Source organism: Aedes albopictus, chromosome 1 (genome assembly GCF_035046485.1).
Source record: "Aedes albopictus strain Foshan chromosome 1, AalbF5, whole genome shotgun sequence".
In the NCBI taxonomy this organism is placed as follows: domain Eukaryota; kingdom Metazoa; phylum Arthropoda; class Insecta; order Diptera; family Culicidae; genus Aedes; species Aedes albopictus.
Genome location: NC_085136.1, coordinates 231,176,950 through 231,204,181, shown reverse-complemented (window position 1 = coordinate 231,204,181; position 27,232 = coordinate 231,176,950). Strand labels below are relative to the sequence as shown.

Here is a 27,232-nt window from a genome sequence, read left to right as displayed (position 1 = left end):
GGCAAAAGTCGGTACTCACGACCACCCCCTCAGGAGGCAAAATTTAATAAAACGTTATTTTTGACCATTTTGGTTGTACACTGTCGACGCCCTGACCATACCAGATTGAGTGTAAATGGGATTTGGCAAAAGTCGGTACCCACGACCACCCCCTCAGGAGGCAAAATTTAATAAAACGTTATTTTTGACCATTTTTGTTGTACACTGTTGACGCCCTGACCATACCAGATTGAGTGTAAATGGGATTTGGCAAAAGTCGGTACCCACAACCACCCCCTCAGGAGGCAAAATTTAATAAAACGTTATTTTTGACCATTTTTGTTGTACACTGTTGACGCCCTGACCATACCAGATTGAGTGTAAATGGGATTTGGCAAAAGTCGGTACCCACAACCACCCCCTCAGGAGGCAAAATTTAATAAAACGTTATTTTTGACCATTTTTGTTGTACACTGTTGACGCCCTGACCATACCAGATTGAGTGTAAATGGGATTTGGCAAAAGTCGGTACCCACGACCACCCCCTCAGGAGGCAAAATTTGATAAAACGTTATTTTTGACCATTTTTGTTGTACACTGTTGACGCCCTGACCATACCAGATTGAGTGTAAATGGGATTTGGCAAAAGTCGGTACCCACAACCACCCCCTCAGGAGGCAAAATTTAATAAAACGTTATTTTTGACCATTTTTGTTGTACACTGTTGACGCCCTGACCATACCAGATTGAGTGTAAATGGGATTTGGCAAAAGTCGGTACCCACGACCACCCCCTCAGGAGGCAAAATTTAATAAAACGTTATTTTTGACCATTTTGGTTGTACACTGTTGACGCCCTGACCATACCAGATTGAGTGTAAATGGGATTTGGCAAAAGTCGGTACCCACAACCACCCCCTCAGGAGGCAAAATTTAATAAAACGTTATTTTTGACCATTTTTGTTGTACACTGTTGACGCCCTGACCATACCAGATTGAGTGTAAATGGGATTTGGCAAAAGTCGGTACCCACGACCACCCCCTCAGGAGGCAAAATTTGATAAAACGTTATTTTTGACCATTTTTGTTGTACACTGTTGACGCCCTGACCATACCAGATTGAGTGTAAATGGGATTTGGCAAAAGTCGGTACCCACAACCACCCCCTCAGGAGGCAAAATTTAATAAAACGTTATTTTTGACCATTTTTGTTGTACACTGTTGACGCCCTGACCATACCAGATTGAGTGTAAATGGGATTTGGCAAAAGTCGGTACCCACGACCACCCCCTCAGGAGGCAAAATTTGATAAAACGTTATTTTTGACCATTTTTGTTGTACACTGTTGACGCCCTGACCATACCAGATTGAGTGTAAATGGGATTTGGCAAAAGTCGGTACCCACAACCACCCCCTCAGGAGGCAAAATTTAATAAAACGTTATTTTTGACCATTTTTGTTGTACACTGTTGACGCCCTGACCATACCAGATTGAGTGTAAATGGGATTTGGCAAAAGTCGGTACCCACGACCACCCCCTCAGGAGGCAAAATTTAATAAAACGTTATTTTTGACCATTTTTGTTGTACACTGTTGACGCCCTGACCATACCAGATTGAGTGTAAATGGGATTTGGCAAAAGTCGGTACCCACAACCACACCCTCAGGAAGCAAAATTTGATAAAACGTTATTTTTGACCATTTTTGTTGTACACTGTTGACACCCTGACCATACCAGATTGAGTGTAAATGGGATTTGGCAAAAGTCGGTACCCACAACCACCCCCTCAGGAGGCAAAATTTAATAAAACGTTATTTTTGACCATTTTTGTTGTACACTGTTGACGCCCTGACCATACCAGATTGAGTGTAAATGGGATTTGGCAAAAGTCGGTACTCACGACCACCCCCTCAGGAGGCAAAATTTAATAAAACGTTATTTTTGACCATTTTGGTTGTACACTGTCGACGCCCTGACCATACCAGATTGAGTGTAAATGGGATTTGGCAAAAGTCGGTACCCACAACCACCCCCTCAGGAGGCAAAATTTAATAAAACGTTATTTTTGACCATTTTTGTTGTACACTGTTGACGCCCTGACTATACCAGATTGAGTGTAAATGGGATTTGGCAAAAGTCGGTACCCACGACCACCCCCTCAGGAGGCAAAATTTAATAAAACGTTATTTTTGACCATTTTTGTTGTACACTGTTGACGCCCTGACCATACCAGATTGAGTGTAAATGGGATTTGGCAAAAGTCGGTACCCACGACCACACCCTCAGGAAGCAAAATTTAATAAAACGTTATTTTTGACCATTTTTGTTGTACACTGTTGACGCCCTGACCATACCAGATTGAGTGTAAATGGGATTTGGCAAAAGTCGGTATTCACGACCACCCCCTCAGGAGGCAAAATTTAATAAAACGTTATTTTTGACCATTTTGGTTGTACACTGTTGACGCCCTGACTATACCAGATTGAGTGTAAATGGGATTTGGCAAAAGTCGGTACTCACGACCACACCCTCAGGAAGCAAAATTTAATAAAACGTTATTTTTGACCATTTTTGTTGTACACTGTTGACGCCCTGACCATACCAGATTGAGTGTAAATGGGATTTGGCAAAAGTCGGTATTCACGACCACCCCCTCAGGAGGCAAAATTTAATAAAACGTTATTTTTGACCATTTTGGTTGTACACTGTTGACGCCCTGACTATACCAGATTGAGTGTAAATGGGATTTGGCAAAAGTCGGTATTCACGACCACCCCCTCAGGAGGCAAAATTTAATAAAACGTTATTTTTAACCATTTTGGTTGTACACTGTTGACGCCCTGACTATACCAGATTGAGTGTAAATGGGATTTGGCAAAAGTCGGTACTCACGACCACACCCTCAGGAAGCAAAATTTAATAAAACGTTATTTTTGACCATTTTTGTTGTACACTGTTGACGCCCTGACCATACCAGATTGAGTGTAAATGGGATTTGGCAAAAGTCGGTATTCACGACCACCCCCTCAGGAGGCAAAATTTAATAAAACGTTATTTTTAACCATTTTGGTTGTACACTGTTGACGCCCTGACTATACCAGATTGAGTGTAAATGGGATTTGGCAAAAGTCGGTACTCACGACCACACCCTCAGGAAGCAAAATTTAATAAAACGTTATTTTTGACCATTTTTGTTGTACACTGTTGACGCCCTGACCATACCAGATTGAGTGTAAATGGGATTTGGCAAAAGTCGGTACTCACGACCACACCCTCAGGAAGCAAAATTTAATAAAACGTTATTTTTGACCATTTTTGTTGTACACTGTTGACGCCCTGACCATACCAGATTGAGTGTAAATGGGATTTGGCAAAAGTCGGTACCCACGACCACACCCTCAGGAAGCAAAATTTAATAAAACGTTATTTTTGACCATTTTTGTTGTACACTGTTGACGCCCTGACCATACCAGATTGAGTGTAAATGGGATTTGGCAAAAGTCGGTACCCACGACCACACCCTCAGGAAGCAAAATTTAATAAAACGTTATTTTTGACCATTTTTGTTGTACACTGTTGACGCCCTGACCATACCAGATTGAGTGTAAATGGGATTTGGCAAAAGTCGGTATTCACGACCACCCCCTCAGGAAGCAAAATTTAATAAAACGTTATTTTTGACCATTTTGGTTGTACACTGTTGACGCCCTGACTATACCAGATTGAGTGTAAATGGGATTTGGCAAAAGTCGGTACCCACGACCACCCCCTCAGGAGGCAAAATTTAATAAAACGTTATTTTTGACCATTTTGGTTGTACACTGTTGACGCCCTGACTATACCAGATTGAGTGTAAATGGGATTTGGCAAATGTTGGTACTCACGACCACACCCTCAGGAAGCAAAATTTAATGAAACGTTATTTTTGACCATTTTTGTTGTACACTGTTGACGCCCTGACCATACCAGATTGAGTGTAAATGGGATTTGGCAAAAGTCGGTACTCACGACCACCCCCTCAGGAGGCAAAATTTAATAAAACGTTATTTTTAACCATTTTGGTTGTACACTGTTGACGCCCTGACTATACCAGATTGAGTGTAAATGGGATTTGGCAAAAGTCGGTACTCACGACCACACCCTCAGGAAGCAAAATTTAATAAAACGTTATTTTTGACCATTTTGGTTGTACACTGTTGACGCCCTGACTATACCAGATTGAGTGTAAATGGGATTTGGCAAAAGTCGGTACCCACGACCACCCCCTCAGGAGGCAAAATTTAATAAAACGTTATTTTTGACCATTTTGGTTGTACACTGTTGACGCCCTGACTATACCAGATTGAGTGTAAATGGGATTTGGCAAAAGTCGGTATTCACGACCACCCCCTCAGGAGGCAAAATTTAATAAAACGTTATTTTTAACCATTTTGGTTGTACACTGTTGACGCCCTGACTATACCAGATTGAGTGTAAATGGGATTTGGCAAAAGTCGGTACTCACGACCACACCCTCAGGAAGCAAAATTTAATAAAACGTTATTTTTGACCATTTTTGTTGTACACTGTTGACGCCCTGACCATACCAGATTGAGTGTAAATGGGATTTGGCAAAAGTCGGTACCCACGACCACACCCTCAGGAAGCAAAATTTAATAAAACGTTATTTTTGACCATTTTTGTTGTACACTGTTGACGCCCTGACCATACCAGATTGAGTGTAAATGGGATTTGGCAAAAGTCGGTACTCACGACCACACCCTCAGGAAGCAAAATTTAATAAAACGTTATTTTTGACCATTTTTGTTGTACACTGTTGACGCCCTGACCATACCAGATTGAGTGTAAATGGGATTTGGCAAAAGTCGGTACCCACGACCACACCCTCAGGAAGCAAAATTTAATAAAACGTTATTTTTGACCATTTTTGTTGTACACTGTTGACGCCCTGACCATACCAGATTGAGTGTAAATGGGATTTGGCAAAAGTCGGTACCCACGACCACACCCTCAGGAAGCAAAATTTAATAAAACGTTATTTTTGACCATTTTTGTTGTACACTGTTGACGCCCTGACCATACCAGATTGAGTGTAAATGGGATTTGGCAAAAGTCGGTATTCACGACCACCCCCTCAGGAAGCAAAATTTAATAAAACGTTATTTTTGACCATTTTGGTTGTACACTGTTGACGCCCTGACTATACCAGATTGAGTGTAAATGGGATTTGGCAAAAGTCGGTACCCACGACCACCCCCTCAGGAGGCAAAATTTAATAAAACGTTATTTTTGACCATTTTGGTTGTACACTGTTGACGCCCTGACTATACCAGATTGAGTGTAAATGGGATTTGGCAAATGTTGGTACTCACGACCACACCCTCAGGAAGCAAAATTTAATGAAACGTTATTTTTGACCATTTTTGTTGTACACTGTTGACGCCCTGACCATACCAGATTGAGTGTAAATGGGATTTGGCAAAAGTCGGTACTCACGACCACCCCCTCAGGAGGCAAAATTTAATAAAACGTTATTTTTAACCATTTTGGTTGTACACTGTTGACGCCCTGACTATACCAGATTGAGTGTAAATGGGATTTGGCAAAAGTCGGTACTCACGACCACACCCTCAGGAAGCAAAATTTAATAAAACGTTATTTTTGACCATTTTGGTTGTACACTGTTGACGCCCTGACTATACCAGATTGAGTGTAAATGGGATTTGGCAAAAGTCGGTACCCACGACCACCCCCTCAGGAGGCAAAATTTAATAAAACGTTATTTTTGACCATTTTGGTTGTACACTGTTGACGCCCTGACTATACCAGATTGAGTGTAAATGGGATTTGGCAAAAGTCGGTATTCACGACCACCCCCTCAGGAGGCAAAATTTAATAAAACGTTATTTTTAACCATTTTGGTTGTACACTGTTGACGCCCTGACTATACCAGATTGAGTGTAAATGGGATTTGGCAAAAGTCGGTACTCACGACCACACCCTCAGGAAGCAAAATTTAATAAAACGTTATTTTTGACCATTTTTGTTGTACACTGTTGACGCCCTGACCATACCAGATTGAGTGTAAATGGGATTTGGCAAAAGTCGGTACCCACGACCACACCCTCAGGAAGCAAAATTTAATAAAACGTTATTTTTGACCATTTTTGTTGTACACTGTTGACGCCCTGACCATACCAGATTGAGTGTAAATGGGATTTGGCAAAAGTCGGTACTCACGACCACACCCTCAGGAAGCAAAATTTAATAAAACGTTATTTTTGACCATTTTTGTTGTACACTGTTGACGCCCTGACCATACCAGATTGAGTGTAAATGGGATTTGGCAAAAGTCGGTATTCACGACCACCCCCTCAGGAGGCAAAATTTAATAAAACGTTATTTTTAACCATTTTGGTTGTACACTGTTGACGCCCTGACTATACCAGATTGAGTGTAAATGGGATTTGGCAAAAGTCGGTACTCACGACCACACCCTCAGGAAGCAAAATTTAATAAAACGTTATTTTTGACCATTTTTGTTGTACACTGTTGACGCCCTGACCATACCAGATTGAGTGTAAATGGGATTTGGCAAAAGTCGGTATTCACGACCACCCCCTCAGGAGGCAAAATTTAATAAAACGTTATTTTTGACCATTTTGGTTGTACACTGTTGACGCCCTGACTATACCAGATTGAGTGTAAATGGGATTTGGCAAAAGTCGGTATTCACGACCACCCCCTCAGGAGGCAAAATTTAATAAAACGTTATTTTTGACCATTTTTGTTGTACACTGTTGACGCCCTGACCATACCAGATTGAGTGTAAATGGGATTTGGCAAAAGTCGGTATTCACGACCACCCCCTCAGGAGGCAAAATTTAATAAAACGTTATTTTTGACCATTTTTGTTGTACACTGTTGACGCCCTGACCATACCAGATTGAGTGTAAATGGGATTTGGCAAAAGTCGGTATTCACGACCACCCCCTCAGGAGGCAAAATTTAATAAAACGTTATTTTTGACCATTTTTGTTGTACACTGTTGACGCCCTGACCATACCAGATTGAGTGTAAATGGGATTTGGCAAAAGTCGGTATTCACGACCACACCCTCAGGAAGCAAAATTTAATAAAACGTTATTTTTGACCATTTTTGTTGTACACTGTTGACGCCCTGACCATACCAGATTGAGTGTAAATGGGATTTGGCAAAAGTCGGTATTCACGACCACCCCCTCAGGAGGCAAAATTTAATAAAACGTTATTTTTGACCATTTTGGTTGTACACTGTTGACGCCCTGACTATACCAGATTGAGTGTAAATGGGATTTGGCAAAAGTCGGTATTCACGACCACCCCCTCAGGAGGCAAAATTTAATAAAACGTTATTTTTGACCATTTTTGTTGTACACTGTTGACGCCCTGACCATACCAGATTGAGTGTAAATGGGATTTGGCAAAAGTCGGTATTCACGACCACCCCCTCAGGAGGCAAAATTTAATAAAACGTTATTTTTGACCATTTTGGTTGTACACTGTTGACGCCCTGACTATACCAGATTGAGTGTAAATGGGATTTGGCAAAAGTCGGTACCCACGACCACCCCCTCAGGAGGCAAAATTTAATAAAACGTTATTTTTGACCATTTTGGTTGTACACTGTTGACGCCCTGACTATACCAGATTGAGTGTAAATGGGATTTGGCAAATGTTGGTACTCACGACCACACCCTCAGGAAGCAAAATTTAATAAAACGTTATTTTTGACCATTTTTGTTGTACACTGTTGACGCCCTGACCATACCAGATTGAGTGTAAATGGGATTTGGCAAAAGTCGGTACCCACGACCACCCCCTCAGGAGGCAAAATTTAATAAAACGTTATTTTTGACCATTTTTGTTGTACACTGTTGACGCCCTGACCATACCAGATTGAGTGTAAATGGGATTTGGCAAAAGTCGGTACCCACGACCACCCCCTCAGGAGGCAAAATTTAATAAAACGTTATTTTTGACCATTTTGGTTGTACACTGTCGACGCCCTGACCATACCAGATTGAGTGTAAATGGGATTTGGCAAAAGTCGGTACCCACGACCAACCCCTCAGGAGGCAAAATTTAATAAAACGTTATTTTTGACCATTTTTGTTGTACACTGTTGACGCCCTGACCATACCAGATTGAGTGTAAATGGGATTTGGCAAAAGTCGGTACCCACGACCACACCCTCAGGAAGCAAAATTTAATAAAACGTTATTTTTGACCATTTTGGTTGTACACTGTCGACGCCCTGACCATACCAGATTGAGTGTAAATGGGATTTGGCAAAAGTCGGTACCCACAACCACCCCCTCAGGAGGCAAAATTTAATAAAACGTTATTTTTGACCATTTTTGTTGTACACTGTCGACGCCCTGACCATACCAGATTGAGTGTAAATGGGATTTGGCAAAAGTCGGTACCCACAACCACCCCCTCAGGAGGCAAAATTTAATAAAACGTTATTTTTGACCATTTTGGTTGTACACTGTCGACGCCCTGACCATACCAGATTGAGTGTAAATGGGATTTGGCAAAAGTCGGTACCCACAACCACCCCCTCAGGAGGCAAAATTTAATAAAACGTTATTTTTGACCATTTCGGTTGTACACTGTTGACGCCCTGACTATACCAGATTGAGTGTAAATGGGATTTGGCAAAAGTCGGTACTCACGACCACACCCTCAGGAAGCAAAATTTAATAAAACGTTATTTTTGACCATTTTTGTTGTACACTGTTGACGCCCTGACCATACCAGATTGAGTGTAAATGGGATTTGGCAAAAGTCGGTACCCACGACCACACCCTCAGGAAGCAAAATTTAGTAAAACGTTATTTTTGACCATTTTTGTTGTACACTGTCGACGCCCTGACCATACCAGATTGAGTGTAAATGGGATTTGGCAAAAGTCGGTACCCACAACCACCCCCTCAGGAGGCAAAATTTAATAAAACGTTATTTTTGACCATTTTGGTTGTACACTGTCGACGCCCTGACCATACCAGATTGAGTGTAAATGGGATTTGGCAAAAGTCGGTACCCACAACCACCCCCTCAGGAGGCAAAATTTAATAAAACGTTATTTTTGACCATTTTGGTTGTACACTGTTGACGCCCTGACTATACCAGATTGAGTGTAAATGGGATTTGGCAAAAGTCGGTACTCACGACCACACCCTCAGGAAGCAAAATTTAATAAAACGTTATTTTTAACCATTTTGGTTGTACACTGTTGACGCCCTGACTATACCAGATTGAGTGTAAATGGGATTTGGCAAAAGTCGGTACTCACGACCACACCCTCAGGAAGCAAAATTTAATAAAACGTTATTTTTGACCATTTTTGTTGTACACTGTTGACGCCCTGACCATACCAGATTGAGTGTAAATGGGATTTGGCAAAAGTCGGTACTCACGACCACACCCTCAGGAAGCAAAATTTAATAAAACGTTATTTTTGACCATTTTTGTTGTACACTGTTGACGCCCTGACCATACCAGATTGAGTGTAAATGGGATTTGGCAAAAGTCGGTATTCACGACCACCCCCTCAGGAGGCAAAATTTAATAAAACGTTATTTTTAACCATTTTGGTTGTACACTGTTGACGCCCTGACTATACCAGATTGAGTGTAAATGGGATTTGGCAAAAGTCGGTACTCACGACCACACCCTCAGGAAGCAAAATTTAATAAAACGTTATTTTTGACCATTTTTGTTGTACACTGTTGACGCCCTGACCATACCAGATTGAGTGTAAATGGGATTTGGCAAAAGTCGGTACTCACGACCACACCCTCAGGAAGCAAAATTTAATAAAACGTTATTTTTGACCATTTTTGTTGTACACTGTTGACGCCCTGACCATACCAGATTGAGTGTAAATGGGATTTGGCAAAAGTCGGTATTCACGACCACCCCCTCAGGAGGCAAAATTTAATAAAACGTTATTTTTAACCATTTTGGTTGTACACTGTTGACGCCCTGACTATACCAGATTGAGTGTAAATGGGATTTGGCAAAAGTCGGTACTCACGACCACACCCTCAGGAAGCAAAATTTAATAAAACGTTATTTTTGACCATTTTTGTTGTACACTGTTCACGCCCTGACCATACCACATTGAGTGTAAATGGGATTTGGCAAAAGTCGGTACTCACGACCACACCCTCAGGAAGCAAAATTTAATAAAACGTTATTTTTGACCATTTTTGTTGTACACTGTTGACGCCCTGACCATACCAGATTGAGTGTAAATGGGATTTGGCAAAAGTCGGTACCCACGACCACACCCTCAGGAAGCAAAATTTAATAAAACGTTATTTTTGACCATTTTTGTTGTACACTGTTGACGCCCTGACCATACCAGATTGAGTGTAAATGGGATTTGGCAAAAGTCGGTACCCACGACCACACCCTCAGGAAGCAAAATTTAATAAAACGTTATTTTTGACCATTTTTGTTGTACACTGTTGACGCCCTGACCATACCAGATTGAGTGTAAATGGGATTTGGCAAAAGTCGGTACTCACGACCACACCCTCAGGAAGCAAAATTTAATAAAACGTTATTTTTGACCATTTTTGTTGTACACTGTTGACGCCCTGACCATACCAGATTGAGTGTAAATGGGATTTGGCAAAAGTCGGTACCCACGACCACACCCTCAGGAAGCAAAATTTAATAAAACGTTATTTTTGACCATTTTTGTTGTACACTGTTGACGCCCTGACCATACCAGATTGAGTGTAAATGGGATTTGGCAAAAGTCGGTACCCACGACCACCCCCTCAGGAGGCAAAATTTAATAAAACGTTATTTTTGACCATTTTGGTTGTACACTGTCGACGCCCTGACCATACCAGATTGAGTGTAAATGGGATTTGGCAAAAGTCGGTACCCACGACCACACCCTCAGGAAGCAAAATTTAATAAAACGTTATTTTTGACCATTTTTGTTGTACACTGTTGACGCCCTGACCATACCAGATTGAGTGTAAATGGGATTTGGCAAAAGTCGGTACTCACGACCACACCCTCAGGAAGCAAAATTTAATAAAACGTTATTTTTGACCATTTTTGTTGTACACTGTTGACGCCCTGACCATACCAGATTGAGTGTAAATGGGATTTGGCAAAAGTCGGTACCCACGACCACACCCTCAGGAAGCAAAATTTAATAAAACGTTATTTTTGACCATTTTTGTTGTACACTGTTGACGCCCTGACCATACCAGATTGAGTGTAAATGGGATTTGGCAAAAGTCGGTACCCACGACCACCCCCTCAGGAGGCAAAATTTAATAAAACGTTATTTTTGACCATTTTTGTTGTACACTGTTGACGCCCTGACCATACCAGATTGAGTGTAAATGGGATTTGGCAAAAGTCGGTACCCACGACCACACCCTCAGGAAGCAAAATTTAATAAAACGTTATTTTTGACCATTTTGGTTGTACACTGTCGACGCCCTGACCATACCAGATTGAGTGTAAATGGGATTTGGCAAAAGTCGGTACCCACAACCACCCCCTCAGGAGGCAAAATTTAATAAAACGTTATTTTTGACCATTTTGGTTGTACACTGTTGACGCCCTGACTATACCAGATTGAGTGTAAATGGGATTTGGCAAAAGTCGGTACTCACGACCACACCCTCAGGAAGCAAAATTTAATAAAACGTTATTTTTGACCATTTTTGTTGTACACTGTTGACGCCCTGACCATACCAGATTGAGTGTAAATGGGATTTGGCAAAAGTCGGTACTCACGACCACACCCTCAGGAAGCAAAATTTAATAAAACGTTATTTTTGACCATTTTTGTTGTACACTGTTGACGCCCTGACCATACCAGATTGAGTGTAAATGGGATTTGGCAAAAGTCGGTACCCACGACCACACCCTCAGGAAGCAAAATTTAATAAAACGTTATTTTTGACCATTTTTGTTGTACACTGTTGACGCCCTGACCATACCAGATTGAGTGTAAATGGGATTTGGCAAAAGTCGGTACCCACGACCACACCCTCAGGAAGCAAAATTTAATAAAACGTTATTTTTGACCATTTTTGTTGTACACTGTTGACGCCCTGACCATACCAGATTGAGTGTAAATGGGATTTGGCAAAAGTCGGTACTCACGACCACACCCTCAGGAAGCAAAATTTAATAAAACGTTATTTTTGACCATTTTTGTTGTACACTGTTGACGCCCTGACCATACCAGATTGAGTGTAAATGGGATTTGGCAAAAGTCGGTACCCACGACCACACCCTCAGGAAGCAAAATTTAATAAAACGTTATTTTTGACCATTTTTGTTGTACACTGTTGACGCCCTGACCATACCAGATTGAGTGTAAATGGGATTTGGCAAAAGTCGGTACCCACGACCACACCCTCAGGAAGCAAAATTTAATAAAACGTTATTTTTGACCATTTTTGTTGTACACTGTTGACGCCCTGACCATACCAGATTGAGTGTAAATGGGATTTGGCAAAAGTCGGTACTCACGACCACACCCTCAGGAAGCAAAATTTAATAAAACGTTATTTTTGACCATTTTTGTTGTACACTGTTGACGCCCTGACCATACCAGATTGAGTGTAAATGGGATTTGGCAAAAGTCGGTACCCACGACCACACCCTCAGGAAGCAAAATTTAATAAAACGTTATTTTTGACCATTTTTGTTGTACACTGTTGACGCCCTGACCATACCAGATTGAGTGTAAATGGGATTTGGCAAAAGTCGGTACCCACGACCACACCCTCAGGAAGCAAAATTTAATAAAACGTTATTTTTGACCATTTTTGTTGTACACTGTTGACGCCCTGACCATACCAGATTGAGTGTAAATGGGATTTGGCAAAAGTCGGTACCCACGACCACACCCTCAGGAAGCAAAATTTAATAAAACGTTATTTTTGACCATTTTTGTTGTACACTGTTGACGCCCTGACCATACCAGATTGAGTGTAAATGGGATTTGGCAAAAGTCGGTACTCACGACCACACCCTCAGGAAGCAAAATTTAATAAAACGTTATTTTTGACCATTTTTGTTGTACACTGTTGACGCCCTGACCATACCAGATTGAGTGTAAATGGGATTTGGCAAAAGTCGGTACTCACGACCACACCCTCAGGAAGCAAAATTTAATAAAACGTTATTTTTGACCATTTTTGTTGTACACTGTTGACGCCCTGACCATACCAGATTGAGTGTAAATGGGATTTGGCAAAAGTCGGTACCCACGACCACACCCTCAGGAAGCAAAATTTAATAAAACGTTATTTTTGACCATTTTTGTTGTACACTGTTGACGCCCTGACCATACCAGATTGAGTGTAAATGGGATTTGGCAAAAGTCGGTACCCACGACCACACCCTCAGGAAGCAAAATTTAATAAAACGTTATTTTTGACCATTTTTGTTGTACACTGTTGACGCCCTGACCATACCAGATTGAGTGTAAATGGGATTTGGCAAAAGTCGGTACTCACGACCACACCCTCAGGAAGCAAAATTTAATAAAACGTTATTTTTGACCATTTTTGTTGTACACTGTTGACGCCCTGACCATACCAGATTGAGTGTAAATGGGATTTGGCAAAAGTCGGTACCCACGACCACACCCTCAGGAAGCAAAATTTAATAAAACGTTATTTTTGACCATTTTTGTTGTACACTGTTGACGCCCTGACCATACCAGATTGAGTGTAAATGGGATTTGGCAAAAGTCGGTACCCACGACCACACCCTCAGGAAGCAAAATTTAATAAAACGTTATTTTTGACCATTTTTGTTGTACACTGTTGACGCCCTGACCATACCAGATTGAGTGTAAATGGGATTTGGCAAAAGTCGGTACCCACGACCACACCCTCAGGAAGCAAAATTTAATAAAACGTTATTTTTGACCATTTTTGTTGTACACTGTTGACGCCCTGACCATACCAGATTGAGTGTAAATGGGATTTGGCAAAAGTCGGTACTCACGACCACACCCTCAGGAAGCAAAATTTAATAAAACGTTATTTTTGACCATTTTTGTTGTACACTGTTGACGCCCTGACCATACCAGATTGAGTGTAAATGGGATTTGGCAAAAGTCGGTACCCACGACCACACCCTCAGGAAGCAAAATTTAATAAAACGTTATTTTTGACCATTTTTGTTGTACACTGTTGACGCCCTGACCATACCAGATTGAGTGTAAATGGGATTTGGCAAAAGTCGGTACCCACGACCACACCCTCAGGAAGCAAAATTTAATAAAACGTTATTTTTGACCATTTTTGTTGTACACTGTTGACGCCCTGACCATACCAGATTGAGTGTAAATGGGATTTGGCAAAAGTCGGTACTCACGACCACACCCTCAGGAAGCAAAATTTAATAAAACGTTATTTTTGACCATTTTTGTTGTACACTGTTGACGCCCTGACCATACCAGATTGAGTGTAAATGGGATTTGGCAAAAGTCGGTACCCACGACCACACCCTCAGGAAGCAAAATTTAATAAAACGTTATTTTTGACCATTTTTGTTGTACACTGTTGACGCCCTGACCATACCAGATTGAGTGTAAATGGGATTTGGCAAAAGTCGGTACCCACGACCACACCCTCAGGAAGCAAAATTTAATAAAACGTTATTTTTGACCATTTTTGTTGTACACTGTTGACGCCCTGACCATACCAGATTGAGTGTAAATGGGATTTGGCAAAAGTCGGTACCCACGACCACACCCTCAGGAAGCAAAATTTAATAAAACGTTATTTTTGACCATTTTTGTTGTACACTGTTGACGCCCTGACCATACCAGATTGAGTGTAAATGGGATTTGGCAAAAGTCGGTACCCACGACCACCCCCTCAGGAGGCAAAATTTAATAAAACGTTATTTTTGACCATTTTTGTTGTACACTGTTGACGCCCTGACCATACCAGATTGAGTGTAAATGGGATTTGGCAAAAGTCGGTATTCACGACCACCCCCTCAGGAGGCAAAATTTAATAAAACGTTATTTTTGACCATTTTTGTTGTACACTGTTGACGCCCTGACCATACCAGATTGAGTGTAAATGGGATTTGGCAAAAGTCGGTATTCATTGTTGTGTAAATGGGATTTGGTAAAAGTCGGTACCCACGACCACCCCTCAGGAGGCAAAATTTAATAAATCGTTATTTTTGACGATTTTGGTTGTACACTGTCGACGCCCTGACTATACCAGATTGAGCGTAAATGGATTTTGGCAAAAGTCACGACCACCCCCTCAGGAGGCAAAATTTAATAAAACGTTATTTTTGACCATTTTTGTTGTACACTGTTGACGCCCTGACCATACCAGATTGAGTGTAAATGGGATTTGGCAAGTCGGTATTCACGACCACCCCCTCAGGAGGCAAAATTTAATAAAACGTTATTTTTGACCATTTTGGTTGTACACTGTCGACGCCCTGACCATACCAGATTGAGTGTAAATGGGATTTGGCAAAAGTCGGTACCCACGACCACCCCCTCAGGAGGCAAAATTTAATAAAACGTTATTTTTGACCATTTTGGTTGTACACTGTCGACGCCCTGACCATACCAGATTGAGTGTAAATGGGATTTGGCAAAAGTCGGTACCCACGACCACCCCCTCAGGAGGCAAAATTTAATAAAACGTTATTTTTGACCATTTTGGTTGTACACTGTCGACGCCCTGACCATACCAGATTGAGTGTAAATGGGATTTGGCAAAAGTCGGTACCCACGACCACACCCTCAGGAAGCAAAATTTAATAAAACGTTATTTTTGACCATTTTGGTTGTACACTGTCGACGCCCTGACCATACCAGATTGAGTGTAAATGGGATTTGGCAAAAGTCGGTACCCACAACCACCCCCTCAGGAGGCAAAATTTAATAAAACGTTATTTTTGACCATTTTGGTTGTACACTGTTGACGCCCTGACTATACCAGATTGAGTGTAAATGGGATTTGGCAAAAGTTGGTACTCACGACCACACCCTCAGGAAGCAAAATTTAATAAAACGTTATTTTTGACCATTTTGGTTGTACACTGTCGACGCCCTGACCATACCAGATTGAGTGTAAATGGGATTTGGCAAAAGTCGGTACCCACGACCACCCCCTCAGGAGGCAAAATTTAATAAAACGTTATTTTTGACCATTTTGGTTGTACACTGTTGACGCCCTGACTATACCAGATTGAGTGTAAATGGGATTTGGCAAAAGTTGGTACTCACGACCACACCCTCAGGAAGCAAAATTTAATAAAACGTTATTTTTGACCATTTTTGTTGTACACTGTTGACGCCCTGACCATACCAGATTGAGTGTAAATGGGATTTGGCAAAAGTCGGTACCCACGACCACCCCCTCAGGAGGCAAAATTTAATAAAACGTTATTTTTGACCATTTTGGTTGTACACTGTCGACGCCCTGACCATACCAGATTGAGTGTAAATGGGATTTGGCAAAAGTCGGTACCCACGACCACCCCCTCAGGAGGCAAAATTTAATAAAACGTTATTTTTGACCATTTTGGTTGTACACTGTCGACGCCCTGACCATACCAGATTGAGTGTAAATGGGATTTGGCAAAAGTCGGTACCCACAACCACCCCCTCAGGAAGCAAAATTTAATAAAACGTTATTTTTGACCATTTTGGTTGTACACTGTCGACGCCCTGACCATACCAGATTGAGTGTAAATGGGATTTGGCAAAAGTCGGTACCCACGACCACCCCCTCAGGAGGCAAAATTTAATAAAACGTTATTTTTGACCATTTTGGTTGTACACTGTCGACGCCCTGACCATACCAGATTGAGTGTAAATGGGATTTGGCAAAAGTCGGTACCCACGACCACCCCCTCAGGAAGCAAAATTTAATAAAACGTTATTTTTGACCATTTTGGTTGTACACTGTCGACGCCCTGACCATACCAGATTGAGTGTAAATGGGATTTGGCAAAAGTCGGTATTCACGACCACCCCACGGTGTGTCTGGTAGAACAAATTTATTACAAAAAAATGGGCATCGCTAATTTTTACGCTACGTGAAAGTTGATGCTACCAGCTTTCATTCAAGCCCAACATCGAAATATTCCATCGGGGGAACTTTTTCATACAAAAATTGGGTATGTTTGTTAAGTAGAAATAGGGATTAATTTGGAATTGTGCATTTTGTATGGGGAAAAACAGTATTCTGAAAAAATTGTTCGGGATCCCTCGGTGGATTTTTTTGAGGGACCCTGCAAATGAAAGCTGAAAGCCTCTATTTTTGAAGAGCGAAAAATTTGACGATGCCTATTTTTTTGTTATAAACTTTTCCCATACACACGCCGTGACCCCCTCAGGAGGCAAAATTTAATAAATCGTTATTTTTGACCATTTTGGTTGTACACTGTCGACGCCCTGACTATACCAGATTGAGCGTAAATGGATTTTGGCAAAAGTCACGACCACCCCCTCAGGAGGCAAAATTTGATAAAACGTCATTTTTGACCATTTTGGTTGTACACTGTGGACGCCCTGACTATACCAGATTGAGTGTAAATGGGATTTGGCAAAAGTCGGTATTCACGACCACCCCCTCAGGAGGCAAAATTTAATAAAACGTTATTTTTGACCATTTTGGTTGTACACTGTCGACGCCCTGACTATACCAGATTGAGTGTAAATGGGATTTGACAAAAGTCGGAAAAATGTGCTGATCCGGTGTTACACAAAGCTGCGTGAAAATTCTTTTGTCTTTTCGGTCGCTGCGTGAAAGTTACTCGTGTGTGTTGGAGCTAGTCCACCATAGCCACACAGGCCATAGCGAGGCTAGCTCCGTCGATGCCTGTTTCTAAATTACAATGAAAATAGATTGCTTGACATCTTCCATCAAACTAGACGGCTGCCGACTGATACCTCAATCTGCAACCGCCACACTCTTTATTCCATTCAGGTATATACAATTCAACATTCTTGTACCTCCCAACAATACTGCCGCCATTCACGTACCTGAAGGTTCGACGCTACCCGGGCGTTCAACGCTACCTAACTTCCAACAGTGTGCTGTGTTGTTTCATTTAAGGGTGTATGAGCCATTTTACGAGACGTTTCGGATCAGCTGATCGCTCATTTCATGAATGAAAATTTGACAGGAGGTTGGGCCCAAGCCCGTGAGTGTTAATATCAATATCAACACTGTTGTCGTTTCGTAAAATAGACTAAATAGGGTATGTGTGCCATCAGTAATCTCACGCTCCCATATTCATCCTATTCGAAAACAAGCGATTACGGCACCGATTAATTCCGTTCTTTGTGTTTACATGGGTGCTCACTTCTATCAAAAAAATACAAAAATAAGAAACAAAACAAACAGCGCTCCAATCCCTTGTTTTTTGTAGGATGAAAATGGGAGCCACATGCTTAATAAGGGAACCAATACCCTATATTAGCGTCCAAAACAACTGTGCAAAATTTGGTAGCGATTGGTTGCGTCCCCGTATTCCGCATTGCGATTGAATTTTGTATGGAAGTTGGTATGGAAAAAACGTACTTTTTGCATTTTTCTCATGAATTTTTTTTTTGTCTGAAACCATTTAACTAATGACGTGAGAGTATAGCCTAGGACAGTGGCGTAGCCAGAAATTGTCTCTGGGAGGGGTTTTCAACGGTCAATGATGCCTTTCTTGATTTGCCACTTACATTTTGTAAACAGTAATGAGCAATTGTATTCATAATTTAAAAATAGCGGCGCAGCCGAAAAAATTTTTCGTCGCAAAGCGCTTTATACTGAAAATTGTTCCAAAATTTTTGGCTCTGGGGGGGGGTTTTAACCCTAAAACCCCCCCCGTGGCTACGCCAGTGGCCTAGGATATGCTGATAAACTTTGCCGAAGACCGCAAGGTGATCCGACGCTTATGAAAACAGTTCACGGTGTCAAAATTTCGATTATTATCGAACATTCATGTGACTCGGATTTTTCTTCGAAAATGATTAGTGTTTGGGCTATATATTCATAATCGGAAAACTAGAAAATATTTCATCGGCGAAAAATTTTCCATACAATTTGTATGGGCCGTTTTTTGGGCTAAAATAGTAATTATTGATTTTTAGTATGGAAAATAGCTAAAAACTCATCTAAATCAAATTTTCCCCGATAGAATATTTTCAAATTTTGCATTTGTAAATTATAGCCGAAATTCTAACATTCTATGAAGAAAAATCCGAGGTACATGAAAGTTCGATAATAATCAAAATTTTGACATCGTGCAGTTATTCGCTTGGTAACTTAGGTCAAAAATTGAGATTTTATTATTGATGTTATAGGGCACTGCACTGTTTTGATTTTGTATGGGATTTTGACGTTTCTTGGCCTTGTTGTTTACAAAATTTCTGTAAGAGTAAAATAGAAGGAGAGAATTTCATGCAGTGCCCTATTCCTTTACACACAGATAGCATTCGGTGTAGCTGCGGTGTAGGCTATCAAGATATCAACCATGTTGTGTGGGAATGCCCCGAGTACGGTATTACCAGATCCGATTTATGTGCATCCCTCAGGGCCCGAGGGAAACCAGAAAAGGAAGACATCAGAGATGTGTTGAGTAAACTAGATCTTGAGTACATGAAGCTTATGTACGACTTCTTGAAGCAAGATGAAGTCTTCGTTTGATATCCCCGTCTTGTTGTTCCACTTGTCCACCTCGTCTCTTTGTTTGATATGCCAGCATTCGCGGAGCCAGCTTTTTCTTTTTTCTTACTCACTCCCCTAAACATGCGAGAGAAAGAGCGGGATGAAAAAGGGGGCAAGCTGCCTCCTCTTCCATCGCTCTCCCTCTCGTGCATGTTTAGGAGAGTGAGCAAGAAAAAATAAAATACTGGCTCCGCCAATGTATGCCAGTCTTGTTGCTCCGATTGTCCACTTCGTGTCCCTTCGAAAATCGTCTGTTTGTATCGTTATACAGGTTGTTTGTCCACTCTACGTTTGGCCAGCAGCAATACGCCACACCATGCTGTTACGTGTCAACGAAAAGCCCCATCACCCTATCCTTTCCTCAAATATTTTTGTTCCCCCTAACCTCGACCAAACCGTGAGTTTTTCGGTTCCCCAAAACTAATATAAATTATAAGTCAAAACATGAAATTGTAAAAAAAATAACTGAATTCGGCTCCGTTATGCTTGATGGCGCATGAGCCTAAAATAAACGTTTAAATAAAAAAAATCCTGGGTGTTTCGATGCGTCTCAAGGCATTTCTGAGGCATTTCAGGGCGGTTTAGGAGGTTTCAGCATTTCAAAAGGTATCAAACGGTTTTCGGACGTTTTAGACCATGGAATATTGGTATATTTGCTATGAGGAAGATGTTTCTCCTTCTTTATGGCTCTGCGTCTCAACTGTAACTTGGCCTGCTTCGCTTCAACTTAGTGTTCTTTGAGCAATTCCACAGTGCTTTTTTTGCCTGCCATGGCATTTTTTATTTGTTGATAGACATTGGAGCAGAGTGTAGAATTAGCATTTAAGTTAAAATACACATAAATAAAAATTAAAAAAAAAAGACATTGGAGCAAATCTTCGAAGAGAAAAAATAAACACTCACACGTCAGTTTGCATGGCAGTTAGCAGCTGAACGAACCATGTATTCATTGCACCAACCGAGAGCGTGCGTTCAATGTTGTTTTCGTTAGCAGTGACAAAACCTAATCTAAGGGAAAAGCGGTGTGTGAATATTTTGGTGGGACAAAATTTTCCGCGTGTGAGTCTATTACGGGGAAAATCCGCAATATAATGTTTGATTAATGAATGCATATTCAACTTCAGATTGAAAACGTTTTATTTTCCCATTTGGGTGTATTTTTTATAACAAATAAGTTCAATGTTGGGTCACCGTTCACTTAGTAATCTAGCGCTCCCAAATTCATCCTACTAGAAAACAAAGCGACTATGGCACCGATTGATTCCGTTATTTAATAAGAAGAACAAAATAATAAGAAACAAAACAGTTCCTTTGTTTTGAGTAGGATGAAGATAGGAGCCTATATTCTTAGTAAGAGTACAAATACTCTATTAATCTTTTAACACCATAAATTTTGCTGGCCACACTGAGATTATCTTATTAAGTTCAATTGAAGTGGTAACAAGTCAGATCATTTGGAATCACTACACTCTTAGCAAAAAAACAAAAACAAATAACAATAATAATAATAATAATAATAATAATAATAATAATAAACCATTATCAAACAATTGCACACAGTTCTTCATAGCTTTTAAGCCGAACCGTTTCCATCAATTGACTGAACTTGGTAAGCGAGCAGGGGTGTTCGCAATTCGGTATTTTGATCTCTTTCGGGTATTTATCCTCGCTGTTAAAGAAGAATACAATTTTCACTTCGAAATCATCATCAAATGTGATGCTATGATGCAGTTCAAATACGATCGTAGCGGAGAAGTCTGGTTTGCCGCTGGTCTGGTCAATGATGTTCATTGTACGCATAAGATTGACTAACGTGACATCGTGCGCCGAATAGATAAAGATCGATCGTTCCGGCATCAAGATTCCCGATCGCTTTCTAATCATGTTATCCAGCAATTCACTGATGATTGCCCCTCCTTTAATCTTTTTCATAAAAGGGGTCTCCGTAAAAAGTGCTAAACTTCGCTCTGCCAATGGTAGCATTTTATCTGGAAATATATTTTCGGTCCAATCCGGAAGTTCAAGGCCGGCGTTCTTTTCGATTTCCAAAGTGTTGTAAAGTAATTCCACATCCAAGATTGTACTAATGTTCTGTCCTGTTGATTGTGTCAATGTCCTGTAGAGCGCTGCATTCTTCTCATTCAAATCTCGGATGTCCTTCGGTGGGTAGCTCATCAAGCGTTGAAGTGATTGTTCGTACCGTGGGCAAGGTTTTTTCTGAGCCAAAAGCTGTTGGTTGAATAAAAAACATTTAAATCGATCATCAGACAGAAATTAAGCATTCAATATGTACTGAAGCTTTACCAGGCATTTAATGGATATTGGATACACTTTGGTAATGCTTGCAGTCTCAATAAGTTAGCCTACGAATTTATTATCTTGGTTTTACTCCAATGTTTCGATCCAAATTTGGATCTTCATCAGAATTAGGCCGTTACAAATATTTATTTCACTTTTAGTCCCACCACTCTTTGACTGGTCGAGGGGGGGGGGGGGGATAAAAATAATAAAGCATTCAATTTGAAAAATATTAAAATCTCATCGGATTTGTAAAAGAATTTTCAGCGAAACCCGATATTTGGATAAATATTTTATTGTCTGCCCCCTCAAAATGGAAAATCCAGCCAAAAATTTTTGAAGGGGGGGGGGGGAGACAAAAAGTCAAAATTAAATTTGTATCAGCCTTATTCGTAGCTGTCCTTAAACGTTCAACCAGTAGTGTTGTCTTTAGTTTTATCGTTTGAAAGTCGATTTAAGTAATCTAAAACATACTACCATCTGTACGCATTTACTATCCTATGTGTTTCACCCACAATATTACACTTACTAACTATCAAGGTTGAAAAGCTAATCGTCTTTACTGTCTATGTTATTGTTCATCATCAGGCGGTCGAAAATCACAAGATACATTTAATAAATCTTTTGCAAGGATTAATAAAAATTATTGCTCTTCTTGACGTACTATCCCTACTGGAATTTGTTGCTTCCTGCTTTAAGGACAGACTTGTTGTAATCCCAAGATGGCCGCCACAATGGCTGACTTTGGCACCTACTCACGATTTCGAGGGCACAAATCTCTTCGTAAACAAAACCAGCGCATTTGATCTTCTTATTTTAAGCTTTTTACAAGTGAGCAAGAACAGAATAATGAAATGCACTGTTGTTTGGAGCTTGCTTCTTGAGATTTGTGCGTTTTAAGTTCTCATGTACCCTTGAAGCGGGATGTCAAGACGTTTGTCCTTAAAAAAGGGCCACAACTTTTCGGCACCGGCTGCTGAAAAATAATGCTTCGACACGTATGACAACCTACATTTTGCTCACCTAGCAGCGGATAAATGCGGATTCTTCCATTTAGCAAAGGAAGTGACACACCCCTTGCTTCTTCTTGATATTTTTGAGATACATCAACTAATGGCCCTGAAGATCATAAGCGCCCTGATTCTCCATCATTCTGAAGATCGTTGATCCGCAAAACTTTGATTGTTAACCCATCGTGCCTCCTTCTGTAGGTGTGCGCCTCCTCTGATGACATCATTGGCGTAGTCAGTTTTTTTTTCTTTTTCGTTAGGGGCTGTCCATATATTTACTCTGCATATGCTACAGCATGGTGCTTCACATCTTTTTTTTTGTGCTATGATTAAGTGTTATGATGAGTTGCTAAAAAATATACATACTCAGAAACTCATTTTCAGTACACTTTTTAACCAAGACTTTTCACTTTTTGCATGTTCTGTAAAGTTGTTGATCATACAAAAATACGCAGTTTTGTCGGACATTGATGTATAGAATGAGACGACTAGACGTCTCATTCTCTACAATTGCAAGATTTTATCTCTTGAAAAAAAAGGAAGTTTTTGAATAATTGCAATATTTGATGATTGTTTGTTTATTACCGTAAAACATAAACATACACATGCAAAGCTTTCAGCAATTTTTATAGAGTAGCAATATAGTTTTTTCAAAGTTCGACAGCAGTTACACGAGTTCAAAGTTACCCTGTAATATCAGTAATTTGTCAATTACTTTGTTGTTTCAAAAGCTAGCGTGTTTTTAATGTTCAGCAAAAACATATAGGGTCTGGGACCATTTGGGCAGGAGCACCTATTTTGGGCACTTGCTGCTATAACTCAATCAATTTCGAACCGATTGACTTGATTTCTGAGACACGATCAGATACGCACAGTATCTAGCCATGTACACAAATTCAAGCCAATTGGTTTGAAATTGATTGAGTTATAGCAGCAAGTGCCCAAAATAGGTGCCCCTGCCCAAATGGTCCCAGACCCTATGTTTTGCAATCCAAACAGCTAATGTACAGTACACGAAAAATGTAATAATTTCGTTGAATAGTTATGACAGTTACTAGATGCTTGGTGTCTGCATTGTTTAACCCTCTAATACCCAACCCCGTCTTTAGACGGGGTATAGTTTGAGTATTTTTGTAATTTTTGTTTAGTGGGCAATCAAAATTTTAATATTTTTGGCTGATATTTGAGACTGTTCTGTATATCTCAAAACGATTTTTGGTGTCTTTTAAACCGAATTTACATTTTTAAAAAATAATTGAAAAATTGATGTTTTAGTCACCTTTTAGATGTCATTGATTATTTAGTATTGAGTAGCTACAATTAACATATTTTAAATTTTTCCCAAATCATTCTATCCTAGTAAAATAGTTTAAGGGAGTCGAACACACTCTAAAATTATTTTCCTTAAAATTACACGGAAAATAAAATTTTCAGTGAAAAAAAATAAAAATTAAAATATTTCAACAATAATCGTAAAATTTCAAAATGTTTTCGTCTCAAAAAATCCGCCACCCAAATAGGCTTCCAGGAAAAATATAAAAGTATAGGGATGTTTGAAAATAAAAATTAGAAAAATCAAAAACCGAAACTGACAAAATCAAGAATTAAAACGAATCATCTTCCAAAACATGTTTTAATCGATTTTAGATGACAAAAAATGATATTTAGATCAAAATCAAAAATTTGGGTATTAGAGGGTTAAAAAATATGTGTGTTTGTATGTTTGTATTTCACTTATGGGTGGATTGACCATCCAATTCTTCATGTCAAAAGATGTGCTTTGTCTTATACCTATGACACACATGTAATACAAGAATTACTGTACAATTGCGCTTGAAATGAGTGCCATACTAAAAATTCTCTCAGTTCAAGTCAGTCTTGTCAAAAATTTCTTGACACTGCGTACCGTTGTACAGGAATCACACTCGTATCACATGTCTGTCCGGGGTATTATGTAAAAACTTCTCCGAACAAACTATGTAACAAAAATCAAGTGCTGAAATATTAAAAAATGAGCACGTAATCGACAAAATAAAAAAATAACTGTGGTATGGCTTCAACTCATTTTGTGTTGAGCTCTAACAAAGCTCTAACTCATTTACGTGATCTAAATTCTTAACAGTAAAAACATATTCCTCTTGAAAGTGAAATCTTTTGATACTAAATAGCATGTATCACTGCAAATCAAAATTAAATACACAGCCAGTGCTGAAAAATTCATTTCGTCATATCTAAATTCAATCACCTACAGCTCATTTTAGAAGCTGAACCTGAGAATATGGTATATGGAAAACTTGTGCGGCTAGACCAGTTCTGCAAGAAAGTCACGGAAAAAAACGCTATTTTTAGAATATTTAAGGTAAATGTCACGGACTACATTTGAAAAATGCCAAATGATATTCACCGTGAATATCATTCGCATTTTTAGAAGGTACTCCGTGACATTTACCTTAAATATTTGAAAAATAGTGGTTTTTCCGTGACTTTCTTGCAGAACTGGTCTAGCCGCACAAGTTTTCCATATACCATATTCTCAGGTTCAGCTTCTTAAATGAGCTGTAGGTGATTGAATTTAGATATGACGAAATGAATTTTTCAACACTGAACACAGCATTGCTAAATACTTTTCGTTCTATCCAATAACCATGTACAAAGAATATGTAGATTTTATATGATGAATGTATTTGAAACTGCCTACGTTGGCCAAAATATCTCAAGTAACTATTATGTAGTCTTGAAATGTCTTTGTCTCGATCCCTCCCTATTTCGATGGTCTCTGCGTTATCGAGTTGTAGACTGAAGAGTGAACTATAGTTTTGCTACCTACCGTATCCCGATCCCTAGGGATTGTATTGATCGCTGCCGGTTGCCACGGGATAGGGAGCGGGTTGGTGTTTTCCAAAGGAGGTAAGAAGCCAGCCATGAAACTTTGAGCGCTCATGATGCATCGTTCAGCGTAGCTGCTTTCAACGTACATGTTATCCTTAGAATACAGACCGTTCGGAGGCAGCAAACGGTAGTAGCGAGGTCTTAGATTCTTCCCAAGATTGTACATTTGTTGAGAACCTTTCTGTAAAGCATGTTGAACAATAATATAAGAGATGCTACCATGAAATTCAAATCTTAAATCTGTTACCTCTGATAGAGCGCCTAGTCCACCAGTCCATTGATGATTACGATGTGGATCATTCGGATAGAACTCTGTAGGTGAGCGATCCCCATGTCGAAACATTATCGCAATCATTCTCAATGTACGGAAGCCTTCATCATCAGTGCTATCGCCGAAAACTAGATAAGCGAGCAGCACCGAGAGGCATATGCTTCCAAAGAAGAACACCGATACGGTCATACCTCGCTTACCTTTCTGCCAACAATCCCAAGTCATGCTGGATATTTGCTACCATACAGATTTTACAGTATCACTCACGACAATCTATTCTTATATTTTCCATCAAATTTAGTCTCGGTATAAGAACGTAGCGCTCAATGAATTTACATAACTATCCACCAAAGCAGCACCACTGTTTTTCTAAACGAATGCATGTGTCACAATAAACATATCAGCTTTGATTACTACTAGCATCCTAAGAATTTTTTTTTGTTCTATTCATGCATTCATCTTCACTTTCTATCTAAAAATACAGCCAAAAATATAATCAACACACTATCAATGCAACAAGTCGCAACTGCATCAGCTGAGCCAATGAAGATCTGGGTGTTTCAGATCCCTTCACCAATACAGAAATCCAAAGAAACGTATTTTGTTTTATGTTGTGTTATGTTTTATTTGAATGATGATTCCACGGTGTTCCCCAGACCGTTATTATAAAATAAAAATCTCCATCCAATCGGTGCCCACCATTCGTTTTCTATGACTATTCTGCATGTCTGGGCAAAATTTATTGTAATATGGATAAGTGAGTACTATTACGTGAATATTACAATGAATTATGCGCATCTAAGTTTGCTTCAACTAAGAATAAAATGCGGACAAAATGACAAGAAAAGGAAAATATAAAGATATCTATGTACCTAATAACATGATAAAAGTGATGAGTAATTTTTAATAGAATTTCTAGAAATTGTAGAAAAAAGTTAGTGCCTTCAAATTTTATCTATATAAGTTCGTTTTCACACATGAATAAAACACAAAATAAATACCCAAGTATGAGGCAGAGCAGATCCCAACAA

The 27,232-nt window shown here is 39.9% G+C and overlaps 1 protein-coding gene across 2 annotated transcripts; it reads right to left on the bottom strand.

The window, feature by feature from the left end:
• Positions 1-18,924: 18,924 nt before the first annotated feature.
• On the bottom strand, positions 18,925-26,755 carry LOC109429524 (lysosomal acid phosphatase). 2 transcript variants are annotated; one of them, XM_062846398.1, is made up of 4 exons: positions 26,402-26,755; positions 26,178-26,242; positions 25,869-26,111; positions 18,925-21,962 (listed from the first exon to the last, which is right to left on the bottom strand). In XM_062846398.1, the coding sequence occupies exons 1-4, from the start codon at positions 26,424-26,426 to the stop codon at positions 21,276-21,278; spliced, it is 1,020 nt and encodes a 339-aa protein (XP_062702382.1). In that variant the 5' UTR covers positions 26,427-26,755; the 3' UTR covers positions 18,925-21,275. The 2 variants fall into 2 exon arrangements, with proteins under 2 accessions (XP_062702382.1, XP_019561044.1); XM_019705499.3 differs by having other exon boundaries at positions 20,278-21,962; positions 26,178-26,753.
• Positions 26,756-27,232: the final 477 nt, after the last annotated feature.